At 37.0% G+C, this 23,902-nt stretch overlaps 1 protein-coding gene across 2 annotated transcripts in view; it reads left to right on the forward strand.

Annotated features, from left to right (window-relative positions):
* The first annotated feature begins 8,278 nt into the window (after positions 1-8,278).
* The window catches only part of KCNH7 (potassium voltage-gated channel subfamily H member 7), a 480,585-nt gene continuing 464,961 nt past the window's right edge, over positions 8,279-23,902 (forward strand). For both annotated transcript variants that reach the window (XM_077883017.1, XM_077883018.1), the window contains exons 1-2: positions 8,279-8,527; positions 10,263-10,493. In XM_077883017.1, the coding sequence (XP_077739143.1) occupies positions 8,452-8,527; positions 10,263-10,493 (307 nt within the window). In that variant the 5' untranslated portion in view covers positions 8,279-8,451. The remainder of the gene's footprint in view (positions 8,528-10,262; positions 10,494-23,902) is intronic.

Genomic DNA, 23,902 nt, shown 5'->3' on the forward strand with positions numbered 1-23,902 from the left:
TCCCCTCTTAGGAGGGAAATAATATAGTTGGTCATCATTAAGTATCATATTTGAGAGAAACTTATAGAGATTCCTTTATCATGTTGAGGAAATTCTCTGGTATTCCTAACCTAGGTGTTTATTTTTTCTAATGATAAATTTATTATTGTTAGGGTTCTTTTTTCTACATCTGTTAACAAGATCACTTTTTTCTTTTTATGTCGATATGGTGAATTACACTGACTTTTAAATATCAAACGAACTTTAAATTCTTGAGAGAAACTGCATTCAGTTTTCTATGATTTAGGTGAGGAAGATTCACATCTATGTTCATGATGGAGAGTGCTCTAAGGTCTCTTGTGGTTGCCAATATACAATTTCTTTCATGATCTGAAAAATTTCCTTCTTTTGCTTTCTATAAAAATTTCTTTAGAATGGTATTATTCTTCCCGTAAATATTTTGTAGAACTCACCAATGAAGGCACTGAAACTGGAATTTTCTTCTTTAGGAAAGTTTTCACTGCAAATTTAATTTTTAAAAAATAATTATTGAACTATTTGGGTTATCAATATCTTTTTGAGTGGGTTTTCTTAATTTATATCTTTCAAGTTTGTGTTTTTCTCATGTGATTTGACAAATGTATAGGTGTAAAATTTTTCATAATTTAAAAAAATTTTTATATGTATGTAGGATTTGAAGCATTCATTTCTTTTTTATTTCTGATACTGGTAGTTTGTATTTTCTCTTTCTTTCTTTTCTTTCTTTCTTTCTTTCCTTTCTTTCTTTCCCCTGATTCATCTAGTTGGAAGTTTGTCAGTTTTACTGAACCTTTCAAATGAACCAGTTTTTACTTTTTATTGATTTTATCTACATTTTTTTGCTTTCTATCTTATTACTTCTGCTCTTATCTTTATTCTTTTCCTCCTTATGCACAATTTGTAGGTTTTTGCTTTGGTGTGTTTTTGTTTGTGTCTCATTTTCTAAGTAGAGAGCTTAGGTTATTGATTTGATACATTTCTTATTTTAAAAAATGAGCAATTAATTCTATAAATTTCCCTCACAATCCTGCCATAGTTGCATCTGACAACCATGTTTTATTTTGGAGAATTTGTATTACTGTGCCCTCAATTTCTTTTTTATAAAACTTTGGTAGAGCTCTTAGTGTCGTCCATTAAAAAAAAAATTTAGGTATTATACATTCATGTATAGAGTTTGATTTGGATCTTTTTTATATTTTACATTTATTTTTTTCATCAGATTAATGTTTTCTTCTAGATTTTGGATATAGGTAGTATATTTATAATAACTGTGTAATGTCCTTATCTGCTTATGCAATCATCCATATCCTTTGTGGTTGTTTCCATTGATTTTTCTCCTTTATCTTTTTCTTTTTCTTTTTCCTTTTTCTTTTCTTTTCTTTTCTTTTTTTTCTTTTCTTTTCTTTTTTCTTTTCTTTTCTTTTCTTTTCTTTTTTCTTTCTTTCTTCTTTCTTTCTTTCTTTCTTTCTTTCTTTCTTCTTTCTTTCTTTCTTTCTTTCTTTCTTTCTTTCTTCTTTCTTTCTTTCTTTCTTTCTTTCTTTCTTTTCTTTCTTTTTCTTTCTTTATTTTTTTGCATGCCAGATTGTGTTTGGTTAAATGCTGCTCATTATTAATTTTGTGTCTTATGTGCTGGATTTTGTTATATTCCCTTAAATATAGCTGGTCTTTGTTCTGAGATTTCATTACCATGTCACTCTAATCATTTTGAGACTTTCTTCTGAGTTTGGTAGATCAGTCTCTACTTATAGGGTTACATTTCACCTCTTACTGCAGTAACTTTCTGAAGTCTCACCAGTGTTCCCAAGCATTAGTAAGTTTTTCACTTTAGATGGTGGCATAAGCATCTATTTACAGTCCTGTATAAGCTTTGGTAATTGTTATGCCAAATGCTTTCCTTAGCTTTTCCCTCTAGTTTTGGGTAGTTTTCTTACACACTTTTGCAAATCAGACAAGACTTGAGTTGACATCTATGAAGATATCTGTACCTCTTTTTCTGTGCAACATCCTTCTCTCCACAATTCTGCTCTGTAAATTCAAGCTGCTTTCGTTTCCCTTAACTCCAGACTTTGTCTCCTCAATTCAGTCCATTGAGCTCTGTTTGGTTTCCCACTCTAAGTACTCTGGTCTGAAAATTCTATTTAGCTGGTAAGCTAAGGCAACCATAGGGCTCACCTTGTTTTTGCTCTACTTTCAGGAAGCAGTCTTTTATTATTCTTATTGTCCAATATCTGAACACTGTTGTTCTCTAGATTTTGTCCAATTATATAGCTGTTACAAGTAAGAAGTTAAATTCTGACCCCGTTACTTCATTATGAACAGATCTGGCAGCTCAAATGATAGCTTTCAATGTATTTGTTTAGGGTAAAGCTGATTCCTGGTGTACATGTTTGCTTAAAATTATAGAGATTTTATAGTTCAATAAATCTGTCCAAAGATATAAGGACATTAAAAAAAAAAAACTTGAGTATTTCTTCCAGAAAAGAAGCAATGCAGTTTAGTGTTTTTCTAGGGAAAACTATGTATTTTTATAATGTGTAAAGACCAGTCAAGTTAGATTTAATGAATATAACAGATAATCTGAATAATGAAAAGAGTGTATTTGTTTACTAAGAAACAATTTTAAGATCTACCTATATAAAATAAATTTCACACACTACCTCAGTCTTCAAAAAAGCTATAATTTGAAAAAACTGACTCATTTTTGGTCCCAAGTGATAAATTACTTCTAAATTGAGTGAAGAAATCATCTTCTAAAACAACCTTACAAAGCATTTAGTTAAAGTGCTTAGTCACCTAAAATGTCTCTATAATTTTTTAACAAACTTAGATTTCATAAATTATAAGAGCTTTAGGTCATTATATTCATATCTCAATTATTGATGAATGTATTAACAATCCACATATGAGTGGATTAACTTCTGCAAGAATAGGTAGCATGTTTTAAGGAAGTGTCTATTGACACGTTATTCCTGGGGTTTCTGGATCGCTCAGTTGGTTAAGCATCTAAGTCTTCATTTCATCTCAGGTCATGATCTCTGGTTAGTAAGATTAAGTCCCATGTGGGGCTATGCACTGGGTGTGGAGCTTGGTTGGGATTCTCTCTCTGACTCTCCCTCTGCCCTTTCCCCTTCCTCTTTCTCTCTAAACAAATTTTAAAAATACCTTATTCTTCACAAAGAAAGCCTTAGTTTACAGTAAGATTTACATATACTCAGTGAGATGAGGCAAATACTAACAATTTATACAAAAACTATAATGTGAAGTATATTATTGCAAGAGTATTCCAGGTAAAGTAATAACCATTTGGATTAAAACTAACATGTAAATAATGTTATCAGGAAAGAATCTAAATTTTCTGAAGGAATGCTCAATTTTCTAACTATGTATGCTTACGTTAATATAGTAGAAAGAGTTAGTGGTATTAGTCCAGATGACTCAGACTATGAATACAAGTATGCTTTACCCACTCCATACATTCCCTTAATTTTCATAGCCCAAACAACATACCACTGGCAGTACTTTAATCTACAGTAGTTAAATCCTATATGTTAATATTAATATTATTAATTTAGCAATTAAAAAATCATACTGCTTAGATTATAGGACAGTGGTTATTTAAAAGTTCACTATCTGCTAGAGTTTGCACTAATCACTTTATATCCACTTTCCTAGTTATTCTGTACCCCAAAAAATGAAAATTAAGGATTGTTATACTGATTTTAGAAAGGAGCTGTGCATAAGAGACCTTATCTATTTTTATTGGTTTCTGCTATAATGGCAATTTTGAGTTACAACCCAGTTTTTTTTCTGCCCTTTAGACTACCCCATGCTGCACAGAAATATTGTTTTAATGGATGACCTCAAAATTTCTGCCTCTTATGATATTTTAGAGCTATGTATAATAATACAAGCCAAAATTTGCCTAAGTTGTAACTGTAGAGTCAGAAGTTTCTTAGGTTAAATGTGACCCAGTTACTAGATAATACCCAGGACCCCCATAGAAGGCCACATTGAAATAACCTCTTATGCTTCATCATGCTCATGAGATTTTTAAACTTATTTTGCCAAATTAAGAAGACTTTAATTTCATCGATTTATATTCTACATTATTCAAAAATATGAAACAAATTACATTGCTTACTTGATCTTTTTTTATTTTTATTTTATTTATTATTTATGATAGGAACACAGTGAGAGAGAGAGAGAGAGGCAGAGACATAGGCAGAGGGAAAAGCAGGCTCCATGCACCGGGAGCCCGACGTGGGATTCGATCCTGGGTCTCCAGGATCGCGCCCTGGGCCAAAGGCAGGCGCCAAACCACTGCGCCACCCAGGGATCCCGCTTACTTGATCTTAAACATGTTTATTCTTTCTCAATATAAGAGTATCAATTTAAATCACCCCTAATGGTTGCTACTATTTCCTCAAAGTTTCAAGCATTAATGTATGATACTCAAATAATTTCAAGTGCAGGGTTTTCAAGCAGGGCTCCATTAATTCTGTAGACCTGTATACAGAATTTTATGTTACTATGTGGTAAACATTGTTAAAAAGTTTCCAACACCATAAATATTAACCTACTGAATTTTACAGTAAAAAGGCCAGTTAAGTAGTTTTAAGAATATATCAAAATCTAGTTTGTGTCCTCACCCATAAGTAGATTGTGGTGAGTGTTAAGCTGTATACATGATAGGATTTTGATGCTGAATTAATGTGCTTTGTTCAATATTTGGACTTCCGAAAAAAAGTCCAATACTGAAAACTTATCAAATCTGGCTTCAACACAATATACACAGTGTGCTTTTGTAGATGGTGGGATGAGGGGAGGGGTAATTTTCCAGCCAGCAAGCAGCAATGATTACCATCCTTTGGTTTGATTCTATTATTGGCTGAATATAGATTGATGTACTTGTCTCCACTGTACCAATGTATAATGCATGAACACGATTACTGGGGTAATTTAGAAACAGGATGCCTTTAATCTTCTGCTCAGATCAATCAATTACAATACATAGGTTATAGAATGTCCTATGATCTTACACTGAATCCTTAATAGAACTAATCTTAGAACTAAATGAGGTCGGGAAAAATGTGAAGTCCACAGAGATTGCTAATATGAACACAGACAATGGAACTTCAACTATCATGTGTTTAATTACTCAGAACAAACAAAGAGAGACCACTCTGAAGGTTGTGGAGAAATAAATGGTATATCAGGGAGCAAAAAACAAAACAAAAAAACATTTTTTTCTCTTGAAGCAGCCACTTTTCCACCCTTAAGGAGGAATTCAAGGGTTTTGAGACTCAATAAACTGTGAAAGTATCAAACTCCTACTAGAAACAGTTTGCACTGTTACCTTTTGTATGTCAATACGTCTTGTCATATGGCAGATAAATCTGTTTCAAACTGCATTTGGAAATGCTTATTTCCCTTTAAAGCAATATTCACTCACTGAACTTACTTGTGATTTAAAAAAGAAATAATTTGCCGTATGACCTTGCCATAACCTACTGGTATTTGATTATGCTTTTATAGTGTACCTGAGACCTTAATTACAATCTGCACAATATGAAGTTTGTTCAGTATTCTCTGGAGGTTTTTCTTTCTTTCTTTCTTCTTTTTTTTTTTTTAATAAGCTCCAGCATGGAGCTTGAACTGACAACCGTGAGATCATCTGAGCAGACATCAAGAGTTAGACACTGAACTCACTGAGCCACCCAGGCACTCTGTTTCCTCTGGAGTTCTTGATGTATTTTGGGAAGAAGGCATTTGAGCTTGGATTTTGCTAACCAGCTAAGTCGGAAAAAGTGTTTTAGAAATGGGGTGCAGATAGCACTATTTCTGTGGGTATCCAGGAAAGGCAGTAGTGTCTGTGGATATATCAGAGCCACTTGCCTGGGTATGCTATTCTATTGTCTGTGGCTGAACGTAGGCAGAAAGCGGTTCGTAACGACAGTCGGAGTCAGCACCACGGATAGCTCCCCACATTTAACACCTGGGAGAGGAACTCCAGCGTTTCCCAAGCCCCCTGCAGCTAGGAAGCAGAATGATAGAGTGATCTACTTACTTATGCTGCAAAAGGGAAGAAAATAAAAGTGTACATTGGAGGAACCTGCTTTTTTATGTTCCGTGAGAGGGAACTGTACAGATTCAAGAAAGCTCAAGCTACGATAAGAGCCTAGGGGTTGCCATAGATTGCTGCTGCTGCTTCTTCTTCTTCTTCTTTTTTTTTTTTTAAGTAAAGCTAATTAACCTGAAAATTCAACATTCCCAGGCAATGTCTCACATTTCTAATTCATTTTCATTACTCTGACATGAAAGGGTAAGAATTGCTTAGGTTGTTACGGTTTTCTTTTTTTTTTTTTTTTTCTTTTTTTTTTAAGTTTGGTGGTGGTGGGGGATTCTTTTTCTTGGCTGTGTTTTCCGCAACGTAAAGTTATAAAGTCATTATGTTCATTTCCTCGTATTTATTGCAATCCACATGATTCACCTTCCTTAATCTAAACCTGTCTCTCAGCCCTTTTTTGGTTCCATCCTCATTTTTTTTTTTAACTTTAGATTTGAGTTTATAACTGAGAAAATATGAACCTGAGTGATTCAAGGCACAGGCAAAGCAGTCTAATGAGTTGCAAGAACCCCCGACACTATGATGCAGCTACAGGTTTTTATAGAGGACGTAGGACTTTTATCAACAGCTGGAGACAAGAGGTTTGTCCGTGTTCTAGTCGTTCTGCAGGTTGTAGCCACGGCAAACTCCATTTAGAGAAAGGGGCTTGGAGAGAGACTATTAGGTTATAGGAAATAACATAAACGAGGGGAAAGAAGCAAGAAAATCTAGAAAGACAACTTAGATAACATCCTCTCCTGGGATGTCTTGTCACATTTGATTTCCTAAGTCTCCGGGAGGACTATTTGGACACAAGTGTGTATATATCCATGAGATTCCTTGGCAGGCTCTGAGAAGCAAGAACCAGAGGACTCTATTCTGCTCCTTGAACACTTTCCTAGCCTAAGCAGAGAATTTCTTTAGAAATAGTGGAAGAGAGTAAGTGGAGTGGTGTGCCTAGGTGTTCAAGAGGCAAGTGGCATTGGAGGTCACACCGAGGCTGGTAACTCTTAGCCCCACCCACCTTTTGTTCCTTCCCCCTGGCGCCCAGCCTCGCCCATTTCAAACACTTTCCTTGTTTTGTACCAGTTGCTCGCACAGCCTTTGGCCTCCCCATCTTTCTCACAGCTTCCAGCACCTAGAGACCCAATCAGCCCCCAACGTTGCAACTCCTCAGGGGCTCACGCAGTGCAGCCGGGCATGCTCAGCGGGGCGCCAGCTGCCTTTAGGCTCGGGGAGACTCCGCTCAGCTCCGGGCAGGGACAGGAGTGCCAATCAGCTGGGGCTGCGGCGCCCACCCCCGCGGCTCCCGGGGGATCCCGGAGGATCCCGGAGGATCCCGGAGGATCCGAGCTGCACCCTCGGGCTAAGCCTTGCACCCTTAAGTGGCTCATCCTCGGTCTTCAAAGTCCCGAACGCCACCGGCGCTTCCAAGTCCTCCCTGGAGGACTGTTTTCCCACCTGTCTTTTCTTTGCAGCTAAGGCTGTTTTAGCGACTGCGGCGTGAGGAGCTCAGGGATGGAACCCTGTGGCCGGGGGCCGCGGAGATCACCTTCCCAGAGTAGCTGTTTGTCACTGAGTTTTGGAGATTTCTTGGCTGGCTTCCGCTAAAGCACGCTTGAGTAATACGAGCTGTGGCGGCGCCCAAGCTCTCGGGATAAAGGGTGTGTGTGTGTGTGTGTGTGTGTGAGTGTGAGTGAGTGTGTGCGCGCGCGCGCCCGTGTTGCGAGAGAGAGAGAGAGAGAGAGAGAGAGAGAGAGAGAGAGAGAGTAGGGGAGAGGGCGGGGATAGAAACGTCAACTCCCCCCAACCCCCCAGCCTCCTTTTCTTTCTCGCCTTCCTGCAAAAGCCGCACGAGTCTTCCATCCCCCCCGCCCCCCCAGGCCGTCCTCCCAGCTCTGGGCAACCGCCAGGTTAAGCCCATTTGCACTGGGAGATTGGCGCTGTTTGGGAGCAGAGAAGCGGATCGATTGCCCTTGTGACTCCCCGCCCCCTCCCACCCCACCCCACCCCCGCCGCTCCCTCCCTCCCTCCCTCCCTCCTCCCTCCCCCGCCGCCCCCTCCCCCCGCCTCCTCCCCTCTCCCCACCCCCAGGCCCTCTCAGCCCCCGCGGCGGTCCGGCGCCCCCCCCCCCCCCGCGCGGCGGAGGGGACGGATCGGGCTCGGCTGGGGACGGCGGGCGTCTAGGAGTGGGGCTAATGGGCAGAGCCTCGGGGCTTCCAGGGAGGATGCTCAGCCACAAAGAGCGGCTCGCGCGCCGGCCTGCGCTCTAGGCGAGGAGACGGGGAAGTCCGCCTCGGGCGCGCCCCTCGGAGGACCGGGCCAACATGCCTGTGCGCAGGGGGCATGTGGCACCGCAAAACACATTTCTGGGGACCATCATACGGAAATTTGAAGGGCAAAGTAAGTTCGTTCGCCGTCTCCCCCTCCGCGGCTCTCCGCTCGGACGGCGCGCTGGGCGGTCGCCGCGTCCGGCCGCGGAGCCGCAGGTCCGGGCCCCCCGGGGACGCGCTGCGAGCCGGGCCGGGGCCTCGCGCGCGCACCTGCCCCCCGGCCGCCGACTCCGGTCGCCTCGCGGAGGGGGGTCTCGGTCGGAGGCGGTGGGGGCCGCTCCCCGCCGCTCCGTCATCTGCCTTGCCACTCCAGGTCCTGCTCTCCCACTGCCTTAAAGGGAACGTACCGGGAGAACGGGGGTTTGCGTTTTTGAGGCTGTTTGATCGGAGACTTTTGGAAAGTCGGGAGCAGGGCAGAGCGAGCCCCCGGAGCGGGGCGGCGGGGCCGGTCGCGGCGATGTAAACGGCCGTGCAAACTCTGCTCTACCTGGGCGGAATTGCAAGGCTGCGCGATGCCAGGGAGGCTTGCTTGCTGTCAGTCTCTAGAAGCTAAACTTTGCCTTGAACCAATGCAAATACATCCCAAGAAGGATAATTTGGAAAACAAAAAACAAAAAACAAAAAACAACCGTACCCGATCCGTACTACTTCCCAATGCAAACGGTTCATTATTCAAAACAATGTTTCCGTCTCTTCATTATTTCCTTAAATTTCCATCAAGACATTTGAAAATTGAAAGGCAGTAGGGTGAATCCCAAAACTGAGTGCAGACAAATTTTACATTCTCATGTGTCATATGGACTAACTATAAGAGATAAGTGATTGTTGTATCCAATGTATTCATTTTAAATCCTTGTTAATTTACGTTCAACATTTCCTGAACACCACATTGACACACGGTTGGTGATGTTGTGCATTTTGCAGTTATTTTGGCACTGCATTGAGTGACATGAGGATATAGTACCTTGTGTACAAAATAAACTAGTGCATCCTGTTCACAGTCTATCTGGAAATAGTAAATATAACTTATGATCAAAATTAATGAGCCTTTTGCATTAAAATCCCTAATACTACACAGGAACTCGAGGTTCTCCCAAAGTAAAAGTGAAGAGGTGTTAACATGATATTTACTGTGTATGTGTAAACATTTCCATCTTGTGGAAAATATATATTACAAAAGGTGAATCTTTGAATTATTGAACTGCCAATTAACGTAAGATAGTTTTATGGCTAATAGTTTCACGTTTTGTTTTGTTTTGTTATTTAACATGATGAGTGTGTACTATGCCTTGGAGGGATAGAGAAAAACCAAATCCAAAAATAATAGCTACTTTGAGAAAGTTGTACTTTTAAGGGACAAGGTTGAGGTGAGAAATCTGTCGGCTACAGGATGTTTCATTGTTTGCCTCTGAAAATATTTATCTTACAATTAAATGGCATTCTAGAAATATCAGTGGGCCAGCTGCTTGTTTGAGTATGCCTTAGGACCCCTGGGAGTCACAAGGTTTGAGAAGTAGACTATTTGGGAAATTACATTTTCAAAATTTGAAGACTAGTTCCTAAATACTTTTTGTTAAAAATACTAGGACTGTTAATTTCACATTTAGGGTTTTTTTTTTTTTTGTTTTTGTTTTTGTTTTTTTTTGTTTGTTTGTTTTTGTTTTCTTTTAAAATCCTGGGCAGTTAGTTAGCAGTTTGGGAAGCACCTGCGTTTCAGATCTCCTATTATGCAACAATTTGCTCCAGTGTTTATGAAAATCTTGTGGAAGCTTTTAAAAAGATGCCTTACTATCTTCTTATTACAGATAAAAAATTTATCATCGCAAATGCCAGAGTGCAAAACTGTGCCATCATCTACTGCAACGATGGTTTCTGCGAGATGACTGGTTTCTCCAGGCCAGATGTCATGCAAAAGCCGTGCACCTGCGACTTTCTCCATGGGCCTGAGACCAAGAGGCATGATATTGCCCAAATTGCCCAAGCATTGCTGGGGTCAGAGGAGAGGAAAGTGGAGGTCACCTACTATCACAAAAATGGTAAAGTTCATCTATTTAGAATTATTTTTATTTGTTTCCATTGAAATGAAATCTTGACAACTGATTACTGAAAGTCCATACACAGAGAAGCTCCAAAAATTCAGTGTAGATATTTTGTGCTTATATATTTATATATATCTTATATATTTTAGGATTCAAGAAATATAGATATTGTCATTAGTGCACTAGTAGGAACAATTTCTTCTTTGAATAAGGGTACTCTGTACTCTTCAATAGTGTAGTAACTTACTATCACTGAAGACAAAGTGCCACAAATCACTCTTACACTGTCCCCTTTCTAGGGAATAACATAAAGGCCAATAATTTACTGATTGCGTTGATATGTATTTGGTAGGAGAGAAATACAGAGATTAGTTGCTTGAACTGTATAAATATTTCACAAAGCAATAGTTTGTTGAAAACTGTATATCTGCAACTAAAACTATTGCAGTTATAAATATTTCTTGGTTCTTCAGCTTTATTTGATAGGCAACACCTCTTGTTTCTTTTGCTCCTTTTTATACATGAAGGGTGAGATACAAGAACTTCAAAAATCGGTCTAGTAAACCTGTATAAATTAAATAATAAAAGCTGCTCATGTATTCAAGATCAGTCCTAAAATAAGAAATGGATTAAAGGAGCTATGATACTGTGGAATTATTTGTACTCGTTTCTCAGCTGCAACAAAACTGACATCTCAAACTTAAGGTCATACCTCAACTTCAAGGGCACTCCTCCTTCTTTCAAGTTTGCTATGGGAACATAATATGTTACACCTATAATAATTCTCAAAAAAATGCTCATTTACTAGACATGCATTCATTAAATATACCATATATAGTATATGAACTCACATGTATGAATATTCACATACCCCCATTTAAAAGAACACATATTCTCAAATATGGACACTTAATGGTATTTAACAATTTAGTGCTTAAAGATAAATCAGTTAAAAATGCATATTGTAGGTAGTTTTGTTGATATTGCATTATCATTTTTTTCCATTGACAGAAATCCATGGGGCAGAGGGATATCTAGTCAGTTTTTTTAGGAAACTCTTAAGTCTTGCAAATGAGAAAATGAGTGATTTGTTATAGCTTATATCATATAATGATTCATCATTTGATAAAATCACAGCAGAAATTCTAGCATGGAGAAGGTTTAACATTTCCTCTTATTTTCTTACAATTAAATATTTTATGATAGAAAATGTAATTTTTAATTACTGGATTTTCCTTAACATTGACTTGAGTGAATATATGTGACAAATTATGATTAGATAAACAGGTTTGTATAATTTTGGATTAGTCTGGGGTGAAAACAATTATATGATTATCAGCCAACCATAGAGATTGTTTTTAAAGTTCTCCTTCTCCCCACCACCACCACTTTTCAATCAGTAGTGTTGGCTTGCTAGAAATAGCCTAATTGCTCTGTTGTCTTGAAAGCATTTCTTGGACTAAGGCTCTCACTACCCAAATGCAACTCATCCTTTTTGCGTGTGTCTCTGATGCCAATAATTTGGACTTTTGGAATAATTTGAATGTCTGACATTTTTTCCCCCTTCTGAATATTTATCATGATGTTGACACAGTTTGCATTGTGGTTCTACAGGGCATGTTGGTCCACATTTGGTGTTATGTTTTTTGGGACATTTCAGAGGTTTTTTTCAACTTATAGAATTTAAGTATAAAAAATGAATCTGGACTGTTAGGTTTTTTTCAACTTCTAGAATTTAAGTATAAAAATGAATCTGGACTGTTAGGATCACTTAGATACTCACCATATTTTTCAGACAATATTTTGAAATGAAAGTCATTATTTATTATACTGCAAGTGGAATGGTGATATTTCAAAGCCTGTGTGGCTTGTATAATGTCAGTGTGAAGTTATCTCAAAACACCTAAGGAAAAGGCAAGTTAATGTGGAATCACAAACATGAATGTAAAGGTTTGTACAGTGAAGATGCTGGTACATTGACTAATGCAAATCTTTCTACCTGAAGGATGCAATCGATCGTATGAATTAAAACCTTCTTGTTTTAGACAGGAATTTATTTGAAAGCTTATTCAGGTATATAAATATCAATCTTTGGTGATGATGTTGCTTGTGTTGGCTTTATTTTCAGATTTGAGTCAGTCTACAAGGACTTAGTAATCTTTAGAGCTAATGACAAATGCTGCCTATTTCACTTTTATTAATATGGGAATACATAAGATGATGGGCCAAGCTTCTTTTTTTTTCTTTCTCCAAAGAAAAAGTTTAATTTTATGACCTTTTTAGATTGTGAAGACACAGTCAGACTTATTTGCTCTGAGTGTAATCAACTTGTGTTTTTGAGACTAGTTCAGATACCTTGAATAGAATCTTCGAAGTGCATTGGTTTTATTCACATGGCAACTGCAAATTCAGTCAGAGCTTGTGAAGTTCAAATGCTTTGAAAGCCTTGCCTCATAGAGACCTGCCAGCCACTCTATATTTATAAAAGCAGGAAGGGATAAAATCACCAACATTTGTATTGGTCTGTTCCTCAAAGTTTCCTTAATTCTTTATTATTGAGGTCTTTTACTTTTGGGAGGTTCTTGGTTTCTTAACTATGTATAGTAAATGCTTCCTTTACTTATTCTCTATTTAGCCCTTTATGGGAATACAGATAGGAATGTAATAAGCACAATGAGCAAATTAACAAGAAGTTGAGATATTGTTTCCACTTTTTCCATTCACTCATACTGGAGTAGCAAAAATATGAGCATGGTATTATTTCTGAAAACTTGATTTTCAGATTCACCAGAAGCTTCATAAGCACTTTAAACCCATGATCTACATTATGAGTTCACATCGATGCAGTGCACGATGAGCTGCATGATCATTCTTATGAAGCAATACTTCCTATCATGCTACTTTATGTGATTTTACCAGGTATAGTTGAGCTTGCTATTTACCAGAATATCAATTTTTTAAAACCTAGTTATTTGCAGTAGGAATATTTGACAGCCCTTCCTTTGAGGATTCTATTTTACAGTTTAAGTCATTATTGCATAAATCATTCTTGGCAGCTGTGAAATATTGCTTGAGGTGATAAAGCTGTAAATCTTTTGACATAAAGCTCTAATTATACAAAACTATAATTACACTGAGGCTTATACAAAGATGGGCATGTATTTTAATAATATAATGCATTCATTTTAAGAACAACTTTTTAGGGGTGCCTGATTGGCTCAATCAGTAGAACATGTGCCTCTTGGTCTCGGGGTTGTGAGTTCAAGCCCCATGTTGAGTATAGAACTTACTTAGAAAATAAAAATCATTTTTATCATTAGATTAGATTGAGGAATAACTAACACTTCGGTTATTAACTAGATCATAGTTCGGAGGTGATGTTAATAGTGAGGAAACAGAAAAGTTGGTCATCTTTCAAATTATTGCTTGTCAGGTTTGGAACATGTCATGGAATAGAGCTAGCAGTTGAAGTGCTTATCCACTTCAGGCATACATAGATGTGTGATTTTTACCTTAAATTATCAAGCAACTCTAAACATTTGGAAAATCAAAGTAAGCTTCTCCAAAAGAAAGAAAGGTCTTAACTCGGTAGGAAAACAGGACATTTACAATGCTTTATTTTTAGAGGTTCGAGCATTCCTATATTTTTGCCATTATGCTCTCAGACATGGTACAATGGAAATTTTGTTAACAAATCAGAAATGTCCCTATCTTTGCCTTGCCTTCAAAGAACTAAAGGATGAGAAGAGGCTGAGGGAAGTCCTCTTGATCCAGAGAGGGATCAGATCCATACAGGGCACCAGTCATGTTGGGACAAAGTTTCAGAGGCAATGTTTGATCAGCTAAACTCAAAAGAGGTTTTGATTTGATAACAAATCTACCATCTCTAGGAGCTATTAGAAAAGACCTTCTAGAAAGCATTGTGTTGTTGGAAGTAAAGGTGAAGATGTGTACCATGTGCCACCACCTCTCTTTAAGGTAATGTTTTAGTCACTAGAGGAATATCCTATTGGAAGAGATGCAGAAGAGGACACAGACTCATTTCTGCTTTCAGAATATTTGTGTTATGGAGTGACTAATGTTCATCTATCGTCTAAACTCCAAGCTGTTTTCATGAAATAGTTTTTAAAGGAAAAAGAACAGACTATGAAATGAAGATGCTTTTATATAAATGGAGAACAGAATTTAGGGTTAATTACCACTCTTCTTCAATCCCTCCCACTGTAAAAAAAAAAAAAACCAACGAAACAACAACTTGTTTTTGTGTATTTCCTGTCTCCTTTTGTCATTTATAACTAATCCTAACTTAATAAAGAAGCAAGGTAGTCTACTTAAACTTTAATAGCTCAAAAATAAATCTTAGAATAGTTCTATGTGTTATATGACACGTGAAGTATTCAACCGTCATAATTTTTGAATTGTGTAATAGAGATACAGATGGTAGTTTTTGGAGAAGAATGGAAATATATTCTATGTATGTGTAACTCAAGTAATGGAAAAATTTTCAGGGAGCATATCGCACAGAATTTATTTGGGTGTTCATTTTAACTTTTTGTTTATATAGTCTCATGTTTCATCCAACATAGTATTATAACAGTAATCTTAAAATATATTTTCTTTCATACCTAAACTTTGTAACATTTCATGAACTATGGATATTATATAGAGCTTAAATTTGATCAGTGTATTTATTGAGAAACTAAGAATTCTCTAGAAATATTCTTCCTCACAACTTGAAAACTTTATTTTACTAATTGTCCTAAGTGAAAACAAAATGTCTCCAAACTACAGTTGGGCTATGCTCATCAGTCCCCTTTTTACCACCCATCAGCACCGCACCTCTGTGCAGCTCTGGTGCTAAAAAGAAGCCGTGTTGTCTGCAGGCTTCAGAGATAACGGCTCAGTTATTTTCACACCCAAGGGACTTGAGAACAGGGTCAGTTTAGGGCGATAGGGATAGGCTAGCCTTAGTGGGAGGAACTGGCTTCTCTGGATTCTGAGGGCTTTCAACATGGTTTTTATTTTTATTTTTTCCCTATAAATAGTCACTAAACCAATTACTGGCAGTCAGCAGCCAGGAGAGTCCTAGGATAATTAATTCACAGGAAAGTGGCAGTTGAAGCATGAAATGTTACGACATCAACATTCATCTGGCCATATAAACTAGAAACCTTGGGGTCGTTTTGTTTTATATTTTCTTCCCTCTCCTCCCTAAACCCAACTGGTCACCAGTTCCTTTCGATATTCACATCTGAAACATCTCCCCATGTCTTTGCTTTTCCATCACTGCCAGGAGCCCTAGTTGAAGCCCTCTTCATTCTTCTCTGGGAATATTAAGGATTGAAGTTTTCCTCACTCTACAATCCATTCTCCACAATGCTATCAGAGAGCTATTTCTGAAACAGGAATCACATACAGTGATGACTTATTGGAGCCAAGCATCATTGTAAAGAATTTTATGTATTAAATAACGAGTACAACAATCTCATAAAACATATACTCTCATTATCCCAATTTTATGAGAAAAAGCATTGAGACCCTGAGAGATTAAGTCACTGAATCACACAGCTTCTAAGTGGGGATGCCTGAGCCCTTAACAACTTTGCCATATTTGCTACTCAATGCACTTATGATATACCTTGACTTAAAAAAACCTGTCTTAACTAATTAAGACTCTCAGGATAAAGTTCAAGCCTCCTTAATAGGATGCTTCATCCCCTTCAGAGTTGAACTCACTTGCTTTTTTAAGTAGGGTGTGTTTAGAGGAACCAACTGAATTCACAGGTCTGACTAAGTTTACCTTCCTTGTGCCTCAGTTACTTTCCTGATACACCCTTGGAGGATAACACCCACTTTGTTAGGCTGATTGGATGTGTTGTATACAATAAAATATGTAGCATTATTTCCGGCTTGGTCTCTTGCCCACGATATATATTCACAAAATATCAATTAGTTGAATATCTTGCCAACCCCATTTCTCTTACAAATCTTATGTTTCAATAATATTTGACTGCTCACAGTTTCTCAAATCAGCCCTCTCTTTTATGTCACCAGGCTTTGCTCACCCTTCAGAAGTTTTCTTTCATCTGTAATAAACAGTGGAAAGCCTCATTGAATGGATTGCCTTTCCCTCAGCTTCTCATGCTAAAGAAACCATTACCATCCTTCCAAAGACAGATCAAAAGACTTCTCTGTGAAGTCTTTCCTGATGCTCTCCCACTGCTTGCTCCAGAATATTAACATTTCTCTGTGTCTTCACAACACTTGGTTCTAACCCCCAATGTAGCACCTGAAATGTGCTACATACTATTACATATTATTGTAGTTAATATTATCTGTTTTTAAAAATTCATTCAAAGAAAATATTGAGTCTTATGAATTTCTATGTCAAGAAGACATAGAAGAGTACCTGGTATGAAAAACGTGGTAGCATTCACACAAAGAATGAAGTAGCATTCACACAAAGAATGAAGAGAAGATGAAAAATGGTAGCATAGCTCTGGGGAAGCAAACAGATTGAGATCAGAGGAGCTTGACAAAAGTGAGCTATAGGGAATATGTGATGTTTTGATTTTTCTTACTTTCTAAAATGTTCTTTAGAACAATTTTCACCTGAATTTTATCAGTGACTATATTTCTTTGCTAATAAGCTAAAATATAAATCATCTTCATAGACTAAAACTATGCAAATAGCTAGAAAAAATTTAATAAAGCATTAGAGAGAAGCTATTAACAAAAAATTATTAACCAGTTACCCAAATGTCACTCACTCTCCTCCACATCAAAATGGCTCTCACTAATGTCTCCAGCAATCTTTCTGTAATAACCAAAGTCAAAGTTCTCTCCTGTTCTTTTCTGGCTTGCATTTATTGCTGCATTGGACATACTCTACTAACTACATAAGTTACACAATGTTGGTATTTTTTATTTCTCAGTGTTTTCTTGAAAATTCTTAATTGACAGTGAAGCTTGCTCTCAGAGCCACTCAATAATGAGAGTGTTAAATCTAAAATAATAAAGCTAGTTTATTAATAATAGTAAAAGCTATTATTATTGATTATGATTGTCAGAAGAATATCTTCTCTCTCTTTACTGCACTATCTGCGTTTAGCAAAAGTGCTAAACTACTGAAAAACAATAGAGTCAGGCAGCAGTAAAACATTAATCACCATCGTGAGGAAATTTGTTGTATTACTGAATAGGTAAAGTAAAATGGCCATTTGTCACAGGTGGGTTAAGAGAAATCCAAGGACTGGGCTCCTATTGCTGTGACCAAACATTCCATATCTTTCTCTTAGTCCTTTAATTTATAGAAAACATCTAATTAAGAAAACTGAAGTAGTCTTTCTGTGGGCAGTTCAAATGGCCCCCTGTACCCTTTCTTCCATTAAAGTAGGCCTGCACGTACACAAACTCTTCATGGTTTCCATTGTTTTCTAGAATATATCAGCCTACTTTTTATTTTGAAAATGGATAAGCCAGCCTGGGCTGGAGCTTGGTGGGTGAGGACTGGAGAGGAGTGAGAGAAGACTATGTGTGCATTGCGCCCTTAGTCAGCTCTGTTTGTGAACTCACCTAAACTAGACTGTGCCAGGCGAAGTCTGGCGAGGCTGCTCCAGCCACGCTGCTCTTGTTTACCTGCTTTTATCTCTGGGTGGCCAGTCAGATGACATTGTTACGGGAGGGGGACTCTCACCATTGCTGATTTTATTTGGGTTTTTGCTTTCTGTTTTTTTCTTCTTTCCTGAGAATCACTGGGAGTGTTTCTATTTGTTAAGTTTTTTGTTTGTTTGCTTTGATGGGACATTGATTCTTTCATGTTGTTTGAAATATTGGTTTTTAGAAACATGTAATAACTGCATGGATTCAAGACAACTTAGAATTGCCGTGGCTTTGCATAAAGATTTTTGACATCTTGTGTGCAAAGGACCTTTCTTAATTCTAATCAGTGAAATCTGTACTAATGACCCAAGATGATTGGTATGATTATAAAAATTAAAGTATAAAATTAGTGGTGGTTTCATAACCAATATCCCAAAGATCAAGTAAAGAATAAAATCTAGGACAGGGCACCTGGGTTGCTCAGTGGATTGAGCGTCTGCCTTTAGCTCAGGTCATGATCCCAGGGTCCTGGGATGGAACCCCTTGTTGGGCTCCTTGCTCAGTGGGGAGTCTGCTTCTCCATCTACCTCTGTCTATCTCCCCTGCTCATGTGCTCTCTCTCTCTCTCAAATAAATAACATCTTAAAAAAAAATCTAGGGCAAACTGAATAAGGTATTTATACTAAAAAATGAAAACCCATTTGTGCTAGAAAAGATTACATATTGAAATTATAATCCTCAGGATTTTTAATTTACTAAGATTACATCAATTCAATGAAATCAATGTTAGAGCTATGCAACATTGTATGTTGTATGAATAATTTTTCCTCAGGTTCCCATGCACTTCCCTCAGCTAAATTAGTTAAAAAATTTTTTCTGATTATATCCATCATCTGTTTTCTTTAATAGTGTTAATCAGCTAATCTTGAGCTATACATTTAATTAAGTCTTTTATACTCACAGATGTGCTCTTTAAGTTTTAAGTTCCGTGGTTGTAGTTCATAGACCATAGCCCTTCACCCTATTACTCTTTTCCCAAAGGACTAATGTTAATTGAGTTCCAATCTTGTGACTGGCTCTTTATATACATTATTTGATTTTCATGACAGCTTTGGGAATAAGTATTATCCCATTTTACAGGTTAAATTGACATTCAGAGAAGTTAAGTGAAGTACTGATGATCACAGACCTGAGTGGGGATGAGTTTGAAATCTAAATTAGTCTATGCTGGGCAGCCCTGGTGGCTCAGCGGTTTAGTGCCACCTTCATCCTGGGGTGTGATCCTAGAGACCCGGGATTGAGTCCCACATCAGGCTGCCTGCATGGGGCCTGCTTCTCCCTCTGCATGTGTCTCTGCCTCTCTCTCTCTCTCTCTCTCTCTGTCTGTTTCTTGTGAATAAATAAATAAATATTTTTTTAAAAAGATGAGAAACTACTAGTTAGAACCATCTATATTCAGTATTTCTCTCTCTCTCTTAAAAAAATAGTCTATGCTTACAAAGTTTATTGCCTCTAAATGGTACACTTTTTAAAACTAAACCTATTCCATATTATATGTCCTAATTGTAGTTCTTAATTATGATTTCTTATTGATTATCTGAGGTGTGAATCTGATTGATTTGATTCTCATCAAAAGATGAATGAAGCAACCTTTATCCTTGATATTTTGTATTTTAAACAGGACTATATCATTCAAAATGTATCTCTATCTGGTAGGATGCTCAATATCAGTAGATTAAGGATAGCTAGTATATGCCTGTAATCTCTGCATAATTATTAATGGCACTGTTTTTTCCTTTTAAAAGTGTCCCTGTTTGGGACTGTAAATTACCTGGTCAATTTAGATTTGGGGGACATTTTTAGTTAAGGGCTGCTCAACTACTCTTTATCTAGTAGTTTGGAAGAAAATTCATATGGCAGTGTGATTCAATTGCAGAAGTTCTGTTGTGTTCTTACTCTCTTCTTCCCCCAACAAAGTTTTATTTCCTGGCAAAATCATGTGATTCAGCCAAATGCACCACTAGTATTTGAAAGGGAAATCATAAATTTACTGGTGTGGTGAGTCTCTGGTTTATTTAAAACATCTTTAATTTTCTTGATCCAAATGTCAGTCTCAGTTTCTGCTACACACCCTACTATCTTGTGCTTCTGAGATCCATCCAGAGGCTACCATCGTCTCCTCTGCGTGGTCTTCTCTGAATCCCTCAGGCAACCGTGTCCATATTTTCTAGCTTTTTTTTCTTATCTCTGTTAGAACACTTAAAGAAATAATCTTGTAATAATTTGTTTCTAGTCTGTCTCTTCCCCTCAATGTTGAACTCTTTGAAGGGCTTTGTTAAGGCACTTATTTAAAAGAGAAGAAATGGAGAGAGAGCAAAAAATAAATTTAAAAGAACCCAGGCGTACACCTGTTTACCAATGAAAAGGTCAGGTGGCTTGTTTTAGAGAAGTCTCATTCATTCAACATTCCGTGCCAGTCATTTTGCTAGATGTGAGTTGTAAAAGTTGACCAACCTACATTGTTTAACTTAACAACTTGCTGCCATGTGGTTATATATTGTGAAGCAATTTAACCTGTAGCTCTTCATAGAAAAAAGACATAACAACCACTCATCCTTCAGTTAGCCTAGAAGGAGAGAGATGAAGGGTCTGGACAGTCCAGATGGATCTTTAATGCCTAGTCAGCTAATTCTGATGGTTAATCTTCAGGTCAATAAAAGAAAGAATATGTCTACACGTTCTTATAATAATATATGCACATTTGAAGCAATCCCAGCCTTCCCTAGATGTCCTTAGTCAAATATACCGAGTAATAAACTTACAAATACTTGCCATTGTTTTGATGTCTTTTTCTGCAGTCTTTCTCTAAACACTGAAAACAGCCTCATACTTAGGTTGGTTTCCCAACACATTTCATTCTTTTACCCAAACTAGAGTCATAAGTTGAGATGGTGAGGCCTGTTAGGTATCAGCAGACACTTCATCAGTCACGTCCCTGAAACAGGATTGCACCCCTCAACAAGGACTTTATGATCTCTGCTCTCTCTTACAGTGATTTAACTCCACTGTCAAAAAATGAGAAAATACAGAGAACAAATAGAAAAAAAAGGCCCATGATCTTGAACCTAAAAAATAAGCGTATTTTCTATACACACACATGCATTCACACACACATACTTGTTATTTTCTTTGACAAGACCAGGATAGGAGTATCTGTACCAAACTGTAGCCTATTTTCCTCACTGAGAAGTTAATCATTATATAATATTTAACACATGGACAGGCCACAATTTGAATATTCACAAATTATTTGAATATTCACAAAGCATTACTTTAAAGGAAGTATTACCAACCAAATACTTTATTATTATCAACTTTTCACAATTGTAAACACATACGAAGAGACTATCTCTCTTGCACACTTGTGCTATTGTTTTCCTTAGTGTATACTCCTAGAGATATAAGTGCTGGGTAAAACAGTATGTGTACATTAAAAACTTTTGGTACCTATTATCAATTTACACTTCAGAGATAATGAACCTAATTGCACATTTACTGTGTATAGTAAAGATGGGCATTCTTTAAAATTTTTGTTGACCCAATAAAAAGTGTATCTTACTGTTTCATCACTGAATTTGACCAGCACTCTTTATTGAAAAACCATGTAGAAAATATTTGAGGCAATTTATATTCTTTTTTTTTTTTATATTCTTATTTTAAAGAAAATAGTGCTCAGTATTGCCAAACCTAGAAAGTAATGAAAATCTCTTGAGTAGCTGATTGTGTAGACTAGACCCATCATCCCACGCCAGGGTCACTCTTCCAAAAATGGCTCTTCACTTTCACATTTTCATTTCAGTAATTTGCCGACTGTTTTCCCAGCCTCAGATTCAGAAACTAGTACTAATTACTGACTACTTAGCAGCATTCTGTGAACAGTTTCTCCTTTCTATTTGGAGTAAGTTCTATTTGAAGTTACTTTCAGGATTTCACATTTTGTATTATCAAACAATAATGAAAATCTTGATTAGTGAAAAGAGTTTTTATTTGTCTGCATCTGAATATATATACATATAGCTACGCATATTTAAATATTGATAGTTTTGTTTAGACTCAGAGTGATAAACATGAAAGGTAGTGAATGCATAATAATAAACATTCAGCTGAGATACCATGTAACAGAAGCAAAATGTACTCATAAAGAATAAATGACATTAAATGCTTAAAATATGCAATAATTCGTGAGAAATATACAAGCGACAGAAACTCAACATAGTAGTCGATAAACCTGTAACTTTATCCAATCTAACACGACCAAAATGACTGCAGACAAAGATCATTCCCTTCCTAGGCTGCCTTACTTAACCAAGACATGCAGAGCTCAGGTAATCTGATCTTTCTAGCTGTGACTCAATTCTCGGGTCTTCCCTCTAGGTGTTCTTTATAATGAATGTCACTTAACCAAAGCTCAGTAGGATTTATGGATTCCCAGATTGCTCTCCTCTGAATTTGCTCCCTGAATGAAGGACTGCACAAAAATGCCACTAATGATGCACAGCCTCGACTGTCCTGTTAGCTGGCTTCTACTCAGTTCTCCCTCTACAATTGTAGGACTTGTTTCTTTGCAGTTCATGTTTCCAGAGTGAGCAGAAGGTGCCCTGCTGAAATTTCATACCCACCAACATTCATTATTTTAAATAATGTGAGTACAGTTTGAATTGCACAACATTTTGTTTTAATTATTTGCTCCTTTGAGGATGCCAATAACTTCACTGATCAATTTCCCTCCAGAGAATACTTCACGTAAAAGAATTCTGTTAGTACTTGTTGTTACTAATCTAATTTTTTAAAGTGTAATGGATACTGATTAAGTTCTCTAAATCTTTACCAGGTAAGTTTTATATTATCATTCTTGATTTGTCTTCAATAAATGAAAATAAAGATAAATATTTGGTTGAGCTACGGCTCAGCTAATGAAAATTAATCTTGAGTGTAAAAGAATAGGCAAGAGTATTTTTGTAAATACGTTTCATATGCCATCTTAAAAATTACTAGTGACATTTAAAAACATTTTATCCAGAAAAGAAGGCTTAGAGATTTTAGTTAGAATATCTGAGGTTATAGCATTTAAAAATTAAAATATAAAGAATGAAGATGAAGCCTTACCTTTTAACTATGTTCGATACATGTTGATTTACCTGGAGAACACAAACAAAAGAAATTTCAGGGAATTTCATTTTCATTCCAGCAGAAGTGATATGTGCGAGCTTATGTTAAAGATTCCAAGAAACGTACACTAAAGAAATGAAGAAAAAAAATGTCTTAAGTAATGACATAATATTTTAACCAGGTATCCTTGCTACTAATCCCATTGCTCCAGAATTGAAATAATCACCCCTTGCCGATCTCCATAACCAGTTTAAGCATTACTTAAGTGAAAAATCAGACCTGGATTGGTGTTCTTTTTGTTGATCTTAGTTTATTTACATTCATACACACTGGTATCTTGCTAGTGAGTTAAGACTGGGCTTGTTAAATTATCTGTCTGTGGCAACTTATGTTTTATTCTATAACTGAGCTGGATTAAATAATGCAGTATGGTTGGAGCATTTTAAAGAATATGAGCTACCATTTATTGAGCATTTACAATGTGCCAGTACTCTTCTAAAATCTTTTTTCTTTAATCCTTACAACTTCTTATGAAGTAGATGTTTGTTCCCATTTTACAGATTGAAAAGATGAAGTCAGTAAACTTCCCAAGGCTGCACAGGTAATATATAATACAGCTGCAATTTAAGTGCATT

This window comes from Canis aureus, chromosome 34 (genome assembly GCF_053574225.1).
Source record: "Canis aureus isolate CA01 chromosome 34, VMU_Caureus_v.1.0, whole genome shotgun sequence".
In the NCBI taxonomy this organism is placed as follows: Eukaryota; Metazoa; Chordata; class Mammalia; order Carnivora; family Canidae; genus Canis; species Canis aureus.